General features: G+C 44.1%; 2 protein-coding genes across 7 annotated transcripts; both read right to left on the bottom strand.

The window, feature by feature from the left end:
- Positions 1 to 901: 901 nt before the first annotated feature.
- On the bottom strand, positions 902 to 5257 carry LOC110493344 (zinc finger protein 2). 6 transcript variants are annotated; one of them, XM_036948571.1, is made up of 3 exons: positions 5053 to 5257; positions 1795 to 3563; positions 902 to 1728 (listed from the first exon to the last, which is right to left on the bottom strand). In XM_036948571.1, exons 2-3 carry the CDS (start codon positions 3268 to 3270, stop codon positions 1687 to 1689), a joined length of 1518 nt encoding a protein of 505 aa, XP_036804466.1. In that variant the 5' UTR covers positions 3271 to 3563; positions 5053 to 5257; the 3' UTR covers positions 902 to 1686. The 6 variants fall into 6 exon arrangements, with proteins under 6 accessions (XP_036804466.1, XP_036804465.1, XP_036804462.1 ...); XM_036948570.1 differs by having other exon boundaries at positions 902 to 3279; positions 3378 to 3563; positions 5053 to 5255; XM_036948567.1 differs by having other exon boundaries at positions 902 to 3563; positions 5053 to 5255.
- A 2430-nt stretch (positions 5258 to 7687) lies between these two features.
- On the bottom strand, positions 7688 to 11948 carry LOC110493357 (vascular cell adhesion protein 1). Its single transcript, XM_036948554.1, has 5 exons — positions 11737 to 11948; positions 10364 to 10630; positions 8969 to 9334; positions 8542 to 8781; positions 7688 to 8335 (listed from the first exon to the last, which is right to left on the bottom strand). The coding sequence occupies exons 1-5, from the start codon at positions 11780 to 11782 to the stop codon at positions 8262 to 8264; spliced, it is 993 nt and encodes a 330-aa protein (XP_036804449.1). The 5' UTR covers positions 11783 to 11948; the 3' UTR covers positions 7688 to 8261.
- Between the last annotated feature and the right edge of the window lie 257 nt (positions 11949 to 12205).

Raw genomic sequence — 12205 nt, 5'->3', positions numbered from 1 at the left:
GTTCTCTGATTTCTTCTTTGTTATGTGCTGCGTAGTTTATGACGAGGCACTAAATGCAACAAAGACCAACTTTTTTCATGTGCAATATATCAGGATCCCTTGGTTGCCGAGAAACATTCACAGGTGCAGGCTCTATTACCATGGCGTCTTCAACGCCACTCGCCCCTTCCACTCGCCTCCAGATAGGAGACACACTGGACAGCCCTCACTCTTGCCACCTCTGTCTCCTTCCCACTAACTGGACAATCCGGGAAATGAAGGCGCATGTTCGCCACTTACAGTTGCAGCATAACCTCAGCTGGCACACGATATTCTTCCGGTCTGCATACACTTGACCAATTTTTTTTTGCATTTATGACACTAGAGGGGTTTGTGCACAAAAGCTCTTCCGACGATATTTCACAAATCCTAACTTTACATGAGCAGGGAGAGACTTTTCATCGAAGAACAGTAGTATGGACGATGTGAATTTCCTTACTCCATCCACCATACCCGTCAGTTGACATTCACCAATCACTTCACCTACTTCCTCGGCTGGGTAGCCTAGTGGTTAGAGCGTTGGACTAGTAAATAAAAGGGGGAGGGGGCTGGGTGGTGGCAGAGCCATATTACTGTACTACAGTTGGTCCAATGCAGTTCTGTCTGAACGTTCCGAGAGCTCCACCTTCTCCATAGCTGAATAAAGGCACCAACATGGCAGCCGTTCTAAAACCTGGCTCTCTCTCTCTATCTCACCTCATCTCTAACGGGTATCTAGTCTTCACATAGAATGGTGTGGTTCTTTACAACAACAACGGTGTGATTCACATAGGAAATGTACAAGTATAAAATGCATTAATAATATTATTAGGTGTGGTACCAAGATTGAACTGTGACTGAACTGAGGAGTCAAAACAATAACTGTGTAACTCACTGATTTTAATGAACCAATGTTTCTGATTAAAACAATATAAAAGGTCACGCACACACCAGGTAACTCACTGATTTTAATGAACCAATGTTTCTGTACACAGTGAATTTGGAGGGCGGGGGGTGTGTGTGTTAATATTTAATCAATTAAAACCAAATTCAGAATCTGTAGACCTGGATTCGAGCACAGATGCGGGAAAAGAGGTCACTGGAACGCAGGACGCTGTGACGGCGTCGTTGGCTCACATTCAACAGATCTGATCCAACCAAGTGGATATACTCGTCAAATCCGTCGTGTGATTTATGGGATGCAACAGGCCCACCAAGTGGTTACTGAAGTCCGGTTTCGAAATATTTGTCCGTTTCCTCTGCGTGACACATTTTTGAAGTTGTCCCTTTCCCTGTGGAGAAGAAGTAACTGCTAAACGCTAACATCCTGCTCTTATGAGCTTGTAGCATCCAGCAACTATTTGTGTTAGTCAAAGTCCTTTTGTTACTATAATACAGTTGATTTGGTGATGATGACATGAACATGTGTTAGGGGGTTGACATCCATACAAGCATTCTACTCTGATTCTTACCTCAACATGTAGTGAGGGGACCATGAGGAGATTCGGGATCTTTCACCCCATCTTTCTCCCACCTGTGTCCATGGCATTTCTATTGTTTTGGTTGAGTTCCATTGACCTCTTTACCGCATATATATATAGAACAGATAGGTGTCATAATGCCTAGTGCTAGAGGAGTCCAGCAGCGGAACTTTGGACTTTTCTGAGTTTATGGAAGGTTCTGGAACTGATCCTGGGGAGGGAGATGGATCTGGAACTTGGTGCTGTTCAGATTTATTTGAGGGTTCTGGAACTGATCCTGGGGAGGGAGATGGATCTGGAACTTGGTGCTGTTCAGATTTATTTGAGGGTTCTGGAACTGATCCTGGGGAGGCAGATCTGTACACACTTCACCTGCTGCGTGTGATTTCTGGTGCACTTTCAATGTTCCCGTTCTAGCAAAGCTCTTTCCACATTCTCCACAGATGTACGGCTTCTCTCCTGTGTGTGTTCGCATGTGATCTTTCAGGTGTTGTGAATGAGCAAATTTCTTCTCACACTGATCGCAGATATGAGGTTTCTCTCCAGTGTGCATTCGCAGGTGTGCTTTGAGCTGTTGTGAATGAGCGAATCTCTTCTCACACTGATCACAGACAAACGGCTTCTCTCCAGTGTGTGTTCTCATGTGTGATTTCAGGTGTTGTGGTTGAGTGAATTTCCTCTCACACTGATCACAGCTAAATGGCTTCTCTCCTGTGTGCGTTCGCAGGTGTTCTTTCAGGTGTTGCGAATGACCAAATTTCTTCCCACATTGATCACAGCCGTAAGGTTTCTCTCCAGTGTGCATTCTCTGGTGAACTTTCAACCTGCCTGATTCACGGAAGCTCTTCCCACACCGGTCACAGCTGTACGGTTTCTCTCCTGTATGAGTCAGCTTATGTTTAATCAGGGTTCCTGACAGAGCAAAACTTTTCCCACATAGATCACAGCTGTAAGGCTTCTCTCCTGTGTGTGTCCTCCGATGGTTAGCCAGGGTATGTGATTCAAAGAAACTCTTCCCACAATCCGCACAGCTATAAGGCTTCTCTCCTGCATGTTGTTTTCGCTTGTGCTTTGCCAGGGATCCTGGATTGACAAAGCTCTGCCCACACTGATCACAGACATACGGTTTCTCTCCTGTGTGCGAACGACGGTGGCTGGCCAGTAGGCCTGACTGAGAAAAGCTCTTCCCACACTTCTCACAGCTGTAGGGTTTCTCTCCGGTGTGCGTTCGCTGGTGTCGGTTCAGATTGAAGGCTACGTTAAAAGTCTTCCCACATACATCACAGCTATGCGGTTTCTCTCCAGTGTGTGTTCTCAGATGAGTTGCCAGGCTTCCTGACTGTGTGAATGTCTTCCCACACTGATTACAACTGTAAGGCTTCTCTCCAGTGTGTGTTCGCTGAGTCACTTCCGACTGTCGAGGCTTCCCAGCTTCACGGCAGTCTGCAGCGTCCCCATCACCATCAGACTGTCTAGGACTCGAGGACACGCTGCTTGATGCACTGGAGCTCACAGTTACATGTCTACCATCCTGCTGTATACCTCGGATGTCCTCTTTCAGTCGGAGTAACCAAGACTTTGAATCCTCATTTTCCCAGATTTCCTCCATGATTTGACGCCGCAGCGTGCGTTCACTGTTTTGTTTACCTTTGAACCGATCCTCGGAGCCTCGGATTCCACAACGAACGCACAGGTAACATAAGTTGTCCTTGGTTAGAGTGTATAAACTCTGTTCCAGTCCATCCAACAGCTTGTCCCTCTTGCGACTCATGTTGTCCTGCTGTTGGGAACAACAACAATGCAGTCAATGGCAAGACAGCAGGAAGTCCATACACTTTAGATGACCTGTAGAAGAAGAAGAGAGCAGGAAGTCCATACACTTTAGATGACCTGTAGTAGAAGAAGAGAGCAGGAAGTCCATACACTTAAGATGACCTGTAGTAGAAGACAGCAGGAAGTCCATACACTTTAGATGATCTGTAGAAGAAGAAGAGAGCAGGAAGTCCATACACTTTAGATGACCTGTAGTAGAAGACAGCAGGAAGTCCATACACTTTAGATGATCTGTAGAAGAAGAAGAGAGCAGGAAGTAAATTAACTGTAAAAAAACAGCAGGAAGTCCATACACTTTAGATGACCTGTAGTAGAAGAGAGCAGGAAGTCCATACACTTTAGATGACCTGTAGTAGTAGACGGATAGTGTCAAAATATATATATATCCAATACTTTGATGTTTACTGATCACATGTTACCGATTGAATATTTCCATGGCATTTCAACTTTTGATGTGAAACCGACATGCTGTTGTAATATCAATGAATGCTTTTTATGTATATTGTATGTTTATATAACATTAGTATTTAGAGGCTATTAATCTCAACACTTTACACTCTAGCCCGTAAACGGGTTGAAAATGTCTGATTAGGTCACTGATAAGGGAATTACATTGGAACACAGTGGCTGTACAGTAACATTCTACACATGATGTCAGAGCTCAGAGCTGTATGAGAGTCAACTGATAGATGCTCTAAAAACGTGAGCACCACACACACACACAACAAGATCTCACACCCATCCCTCCTGCTAATTGGGACTTCTGCGCATTGTGTTGTCTGAGTAAGAGAGGACTCGATGTTTTCTGAGTTAAGGATTAGAATAAATTCCACTCTGATGTCATTCATATAAGCATCTTGGAGATGCAGGGTAGATATGGAGATGCAGGACTGGGTTCCAAACCCCAAAAAACTACAAGTGCTATCTTCAGTTCCTCAATGGCAAAGCTAGGAGAGTTTTTTTTTAAAAACACCTTAAAGATGATGGCTCTTTCGCTGTGTCAAAGTGCAATGAGATGACTTAGTATCAGAACACACATTGAAGAGGTGTGTGGCCACTTGGAGACACCAGTTAGTCCTCTTACTGAAACCCTTGTCATTTCTGGGGTCTTAGTTGCACCCTCCCAAGCCCTTGATCCTGACTGCATTACACATACAAGTAATTGGATGAAGGAATCTTCTGTACAGGGGAGTTTTGTTAATAGCCCCGATGCTTGGTCAGAACATTAACACACAACACGTGTGGTAAGGTTTAGAAGCATAAGGACCTTCTTCTTTCATATCAGAGAAAACTCATTTTTACAAAAAAAAAAAAAAAGTTAAATTGATGCATTCTAATTATGTTTCTGAATGTCTCCAGTGTATTTTAGGATGTTATAAAGAGAGGACCATATATGTTATTTATATAATACTATCTACTGTATTCTGTGAAGCTATGTTGTAATCGTATATTCTAATATTTAAAAAGTTGTGTGTGGAGGGAACCATTTTAAGGGAACGCATCTCATTTCGTGACGTAATTCACCAAATCGTCTCTAGAACATGACAATATCATACGTGTATACATAAAAAAACGTTAACCTTGATTGAATAAGACACAAATAAATGTACACAAATAAACCTTCCACTATTCTATAAAGACATACATTTACCGCACATATTCATTGAGTTGGCGCTGCCTATTTAGCTTACAGTTAGCTAACGATAGCATGCTAACTCACCAGCGGTAAAAGGACAAGTCCAAAGTTTCCACGACCGTTACTTTCGTTGACATTGAGATTGAATTGTCGTTGCTCTGAGGTCAGTTTGTCGATGTACTTTATAGATCGAGTGTATAAAGTATGCCAAGCACAGAATATTTGGTGAAGACTCGCCAGTGTAGGCCGGAAGCGAAATGACTTCCGCTTTCCTATGGCCACTTCTTCTTCTATGATATAACGGCGGTCCGCAAACCAACTTTAAAGGTGCATGCCGCCACCTACTGTGCTGGAGTGGGTGCACAATCCCGGTTTACAACATCTCTAAATCATCCTACCTAACTCAGTATTTCTGAGAAAAAAAAGCCTACTAACTTCTAACAGACCCTCCCCCATCCTCAAAATACCTTCCAACCTCAATGACCCTATACTTCAATCTGTCCCTCTCTTAAAACACACTTACAACAATATACCAACACATACTCCATCGTTTCATCGGCCATATACTCGAGACACAAGCCATTCACATGCTTGCCAAACAGATGTAATGACGAGTTCAATGTACAATGTCCAAAGCGCAATCGAGCAAACACCACCTCTTCCTTTGCATCTTGGTCCACAACCTTTCTTTAGAGGGCATATAAATCCCAGGCCTTGGGCTCAGAGTCCCATCTCTTCTGTCACACATCTATCAAAATGGTTCTCATCCTACCTACATTTGGCCTCATCTCTACCCAGTGGAACATTAATATCAATTATATCTCATTTCAAAACTCTTTTGGCTAACTGGTCTACAATGTAATTTCCTTCCGCACCCGGGGTGGCAGGGTAGCCTAGTGGTTAGAGCGTTGGACTAGTAATCGGAAGGTTGCAAGTTCAAATCCCCGAGCTGACGAGGTACAAATCTGGCGTTCTGCCCCTGAACAAGGCAGTTAACCCACTGTTCCTAGGCCGTCATTGAAAATAAGAATTTGTTGCCTATTTAAATAAAGGTCAAATTAAAAAAATAAAAACCCTGTAACGACATCAACTCTTGCACCACACCACATCCGTCATGACACACTAATGATCTTGTTTCCATCGTATCTTCCACAATAATACCATTACCATCAAATTTGTCGCAAGCGCCGAATACAACAGGTGTCGATCCTTTACAGTGAAATGTTTACGCCTTATTCACCAACAATGCAGTTTAGAAAAACAGTGTTAAGTAAAAAATAAGAAATAAAAGTAACAAATAATGAGAGAGCATTAGCATCTGTATGTGTGCTTTCCCATAAACTACTAGTCGCCACACCATATCTCCCTAGTGCCCAATCATCCTGATATTTCATCAAACATCGCTACAGATAGTCGACGACATGGGGTTGTAACTGCACTGTAGATTTCCACCATCACATCATTGATATTCAGATGGGACAGTTATATTACAATATATACAAGACCTTCCCTTAGGAACGTAGCACAGCCACCACAATGTCCAGATGATATATCAGATCTGATTGGACAGTAACCAGGAACAATACATTCAAGACGTGGTCTAAGCCATGTTTCTTGAACACATCAGGTTGGATCTCTAGATCTATTACACATTTCTTAAACTCCTGGCCAGTTAGCAAAAAGGCTTCTGGCCAGTTAGCAAAAAGGCTTCTGGCCAGTTAGCAAAAAGGCTTCTGGCCAGTTAGCAAAAAGGCTTCTGGTATTCCACTGAAGGATAACAAAAAAAACACAACTCTAATTATCATCATACTGAGACATTCCATCATTAGTATTACATATCAACAATCATGGAGACAGTAACATCTGTTTACTCCTAAAAACTCTGTTGCTGCTTCCACAATGACCTTCAACATGGTCGTTTTTCTTTCCACAAACGCAGCCAGGTTGATGACCTTTGACCTAGCCTTCATTAGAAAGGTTATCAAGTCAATCGGATTAACTATTTTTTGCGTGACACATTTGTGTGTGAGAACAAGATTTCTGAACAGGTCTGGTATCAGTGTCTGGAGCCACAACATTAACAACATGTCCTGCAGTAGCTCTACTTATACCAGGACTGACCCCGTCGTCTCCATCATTCTGCCGAGCGCTTCCATCACACGCCGACAGCGTCATAGCATTTTGGTACACCAGAATTACATTCATTTCCAATGGAACGCTGCGTTGCGCCTTGCAGCATTGCGTTGCAGAGGCAGTTACAGCGTTGCGTTGCAGAGGCAGTTACAGCGTTGCGTTGCAGAGGCAGTTGCAGCGTTGCGTTGCAGAGGCAGCGTTGCGTTCTGTGTGGTTGGGGTTTAACATCTGATTTTAAGAAGAGAATTGTAACAATATATGCAGGGTTTTTTACTTTACGGCTGTGGTAACGATCCATGCTATCCGGGATCCCTGGGACGTCCATACCGCACTACCACATTGAAGTCGACATTTAAAATGGTAGTGGTTAGGTTTTAGGATTTAGGTTAGTGACATCCCAAGGATCCCGGTTAGCACAAACCCTGTGGTATCTCATGACGACTCTTCTCCTGTGGATCTGGTTTGAAAATGCATAACATGGCGCGGCTACGTCACCTACACACAAACACATCCACCCACACTCATCATCATCATCATCATCATCATCATCATCGCAGCCAACCTGATAACAAATATGTTAAACCAATGACAGTTTATGGGTCAACTTTTATTCGTCACAAAAGACATAGACAACACATTGCAATAAGGATTATGGCAGATCTGTTGCTAGAGACTGGGTTAGGATTAGGGTTAGGATTAGGGTTAGGATTATGGTAGATCTGTTGCTAGAGACTGGGTTAGGATTAGGCCGAAACATTTATATTGTTTATTAGTAATAAACATTTAAGGTTAGGATTAGGCCTAAACATTTATATAGTTTATTAGTAATAAACATTTAAGGTTAGGATTTGAAATAAACATTTATACCTTTGTGTCGTGCATAAGAACAGCCCATAGCCGTGGTATATTGGCCATATACCACACCCCCTCGGGCCTCATTGCTTAATTACAGACCTGTTCAATAGCACTACTTCAAAATAACACATTTCAAAACAGCTAATTTCACATTTAGGCAAAAAGGGTTTTCTATTAACTCTGATTCCAGATCTATTGAAGACTGCCCTCACAGATCACTGTCAAATCACAAAGCTCCAGCACAGAGATCGGTGTCCTGATTGGTCAATGAATAACTCAACCGTTCAGTCAGTAAAAATAATCATTCAATATGGCCAATGAATGAGCTGGTGGAGCAGCACAGCCACCGTGGCACTCCCAGCAGCCTGACAGGAAGCTCCTGTGGAGGGAAACAGACGTTGAACAACACCTTAAAAATCAATTTCTAACGCACAGACAGACAGGCAGACAGACAGACAGACAGACAGACAGACAGACAGACAGGCAGACAGGCAGGCAGGCAGGCAGGCAGGCAGGCAGGCAGGCAGGCAGGCAGGCAGGCAGGCAGACAGACAGACAGACAGACAGACAGACAGACAGACAGACCTCTAGCAGCACGGCCATGTAGAACCTCCACCTCCACTGTGTGATTGGCTCTTCCGATACGGTTCAAAGCCATGAGGGTGTAATTCCCAGCATCCTCTCTGCTCAGGTGTGTGGGCGGGGTCAGTATCTGTCCGTCTCTCAGCCAGGTGACCGATGGGAGGGGATTGCCTCTGACATCACAAGTTAGCCCCTCCCCCGCTCGCACCTCTAGCTTGGCAGAACAGGAGAACTCAGGAGCGACTGGGGAGGGGGGGGAGAAAGGATACGAAACTTCAGTGAAACAACCATATTATAATCATCATCATGACCTCATAATTACACCCCCCATCATTTGATCCCCGTCATCTTTACAACCATCATAACCCACAGTACTGATCTGTACAGATAGACATTACCAATCGAGTCACGAATCACCAGACGGACTCACAGTGCACAGTGGTGTTGAGGCGGTCTGATTCCATTACAGCAGGAGGTCGGGGTCCCTCTGGTCCCAGATCCAACATGGCTGAACAAAACCACTGGGCCCCGTCGTCAACACTAGTGGGGGAGAACTGCAGGGAATAACTCTCGTTCACCGGTTGCCTCATGTCATTGTTCAATTGGTGAATGTCATTGTTCAGGGGTTGTGTGTATAACACTGTCCGTTCACCATTGGTAGAGACTTTGAAGAAGGTCACTCTGAGGTGCTCAATAGGAGCGGTGTTCTGGACAAAACAATGCAGAGAGTACTGATGCCCCTCAACCACGGGACCAGAGTGGTTTACATATCTGATGGAGACTCTGTCTGGAAGCTCTGTGGAGGAAGGGAAAAAGACACGCACAATTGAAATGAACAGAGTGTGTTTCTGGTCAGTGTGTTACTAACACGTTTCTGGTCAGTTACTAACAGGTTTCTGGTCAGTTACTAACAGGTTTCTGATCAGTTACTAACAGGTTTCTGGTCAGTTACTAACAGGTTTCTGGTCAGTTACTAACAGGTTTCTGATCAGTTACTAACAGGTTTCTGATCAGTTACTAACAGGTTTCTGATCAGTTACTAACAGGTTTCTGGTCAGTTACTAACAGGTTTCTGGTCAGTTACTAACAGGTTTCTGGTCAGTTACTAACAGGTTTCTGGTCAGTGTGTTACTAACAGGTTTCTGGTCAGTGTGTCACTAACAGGTTTCTGGTCAGTGTTACTAACAGGTTTCTGGTCAGTGTGTTACTAACAGGTTTCTGGTCAGTGTGTCACTAACAGGTTTCTGGTCGGTTACTAACAGGTTTCTGGTCAGTTACTAACAGGTTTCTGGTCAGTGTGTCACTAACAGGTTTCTGGTCAGTTACTAACAGGTTTCTGGTCAGTGTGTTACTAACAGGTTTCTGGTCAGTTACTAACAGGTTTCTGGTCAGTGTGTCACTAACAGGTTTCTGGTCAGTGTGTTACTAACAGGTTTCTGGTCAGTGTGTTACTAACAGGTTTCTGGTCAGTGTGTCACTAACAGGTTTCTGGTCAGTGTTACTAACAGGTTTCTGGTCAGTGTGTTACTAACAGGTTTCTGGTCAGTTACTAACAGGTTTCTGGTCAGTGTGTCACTAACAGGTTTCTGGTCAGTTACTAACAGGTTTCTGGTCAGTGTGTTACTAACAGGTTTCTGGTCAGTTACTAACAGGTTTCTGGTCAGTGTGTTACTAACAGGTTTCTGGTCAGTTACTAACAGGTTTCTGGTCAGTGTGTCACTAACAGGTTTCTGGTCAGTGTGTCACTAACAGGTTTCTGCACAGACAAAAGATACTGGGAGACACGAGACAGTCAGAGAGCAAACATACGAGGGAAGTTACTCACTGTAAACAGTAACTTTCAGCACTCTGGCACACTGGCCTCCCACCTCAGAGATCTCAAAGCATTGAGGCTTTATATTCCAGTCAGTCAGGCTGTCTACTCTCCAAGTCAGCTCTTTCACCTCAGTGCCAAAGAGCGGAGATTCTCCTAGGCTCGGCTCCCAGCCCATAGAGGTGACCGTATCGGAGGTGCAGTTGGCCGAAGCAGGGGCTCCATACTTCACCACCAGCCCAGCAGGACTGACCACCAGGGAACAAGACTCATACACGCCTGGAGAGAGAAACGGATGGGGGGGAAGGGAGGGGAGAGATATTATGTCTGTGAGTGGAGAGCCTGGAAGTGTCAGGAAACCAACGTCTTAACAATTATGCAAATAGGAAACACGACTACACACTTTTTGAGAGACGAGAGCGAGAGCGAGAGAGAGAGAGAGAGAGCGAGAGCTGGGGAAGAGGGTGCTGGTGGGACAGGAGGAAAGGGAAGTGACCTCACCGTTGTCATTGACAGAGAATGCTGACGACGCCAAAATCCAAACACAGCAACAGCACACGCATGCACACACACACACACTTAATATCCAAAAATGAGGAGAGGAAAGGAGTTCCTGACAGGAAGGAAGGAGTCCCTGACCTAGCCAATCATCTCTCTGTGACCATTTTTCAGCCAATTACCTCATTCCTCTCTATGAACAGTGTTCAGTGGTCCTTTGGGACATTATGATCTCATTTACATTCACTGACATAGGCAATACATGTACAGTCATGATAGCACTGTGTGTGTGTGTGTGTGTGTGTGTGTGTGTGTGTGTGTGTGTGTGTGTGTGTGTGTGTGTGTGTGTGTGCGTGCGTGCGTGTGTATTTGTTCAACCGCCATCTCTATCTCTCTCAACCTCAATCTTAGTGTAATATAACCCTAAACATACATCTGAAATCATAATTTCAAAGTTGATTCGCCACCTGCAAAGCATACAACAGCTGTAAAACAGTACAGTGGAATTCTTACCTTGAGAACTCTTTCCCATCAATGCAGTGATAATAATAATGATACTAATGATATAGATAATAATAGAAAATAGAATTTTAAAAAATACAGGAAGTATGATATACGTTCTTTTTTTAAAACCAATTGTTTCCTGGTGATCTAATAGTCACCTTTCTAAATACTAAATCTCTTTCATGATCTACTGCTCTGTATCAAGCCTTTCTCCTTCTCACTCATTTTCTCTCTCTCTCTCTCACACACACACACAGACACACACACACTCACACTCACACTCACACTCATACTCATACTCATACTCATACTCATACTCATACTCACACTCACACTCACACTCACACTCACACTCACACTCACACTCACACACACACACTCACCTGGCTTCAGAAGGTGGAGGATGAGGAGGAGAGAGAGTGTGTGCATGCTGCGTCTGTTTCTTCACTGAGAGATCAGTAGCTGCACAATGCTCCCCTCAAGAGTTCTCTTAGTAACTGAGCCGAAGATAGCTGATCTCCTCCGTGTGTGTGTGTGTGTGTGTGTGTGTGTGTGTGTGTGTGTGTGTCCAGCTCATTGTCCCTTTTCTTTAGTCTTTTGGGTTTGTCCTGTGACTAACCTGGGTGTTCCTACTGTTCTGACTACGACCGCGTTCCAAGAATGGCACCCTATTCCCTATATAGTGCACTACTTTTAACCAGAGTCCTATGGCCAATGGTACCCTATTCCCTATATAGTGCACTACTTAGGGCGCAGGGTGCCATTTAGGATGCAGACCTGTGAGAGGAAGGAAGGGAGGAGAGAGTGCTTGTCTCTAAACACAATGTGGAGTAAGAAGGGTGGGCAGAACAC

The sequence above is a fragment of the Oncorhynchus mykiss genome, chromosome 17 (genome assembly GCF_013265735.2).
Source record: "Oncorhynchus mykiss isolate Arlee chromosome 17, USDA_OmykA_1.1, whole genome shotgun sequence".
Lineage (NCBI taxonomy): Eukaryota > Metazoa > Chordata > Actinopteri > Salmoniformes > Salmonidae > Oncorhynchus > Oncorhynchus mykiss.
This window is presented reverse-complemented; position numbering and strand designations above follow the sequence as displayed.

What these genes read in the sequence shown, in the direction of transcription:
- LOC110493344 (XM_036948567.1), bottom strand. Translation starts at nt 3,270, where the DNA reads ATGAGTCGCAAGAGGGACAAGCTGTTGGATGGACTGGAACAGAGTTTA.
- LOC110493357 (XM_036948554.1), bottom strand. Translation starts at nt 11,782, where the DNA reads ATGCACACACTCTCTCTCCTCCTCATCCTCCACCTTCTGAAGCCAG. An exon ending in GCTGAAAGTTACTGTTTACA is followed by an intron (nt 9,335 to 10,363) that starts GTGAGTAACTTC and finishes CTTCCTCCACAG; the next exon opens with AGCTTCCAGACAGAGTCTCC. An exon ending in ACATGGCCGTGCTGCTAGAG is followed by an intron (nt 8,336 to 8,541) that starts GTCTGTCTGTCT and finishes TTCCCTCCACAG; the next exon opens with GAGCTTCCTGTCAGGCTGCT.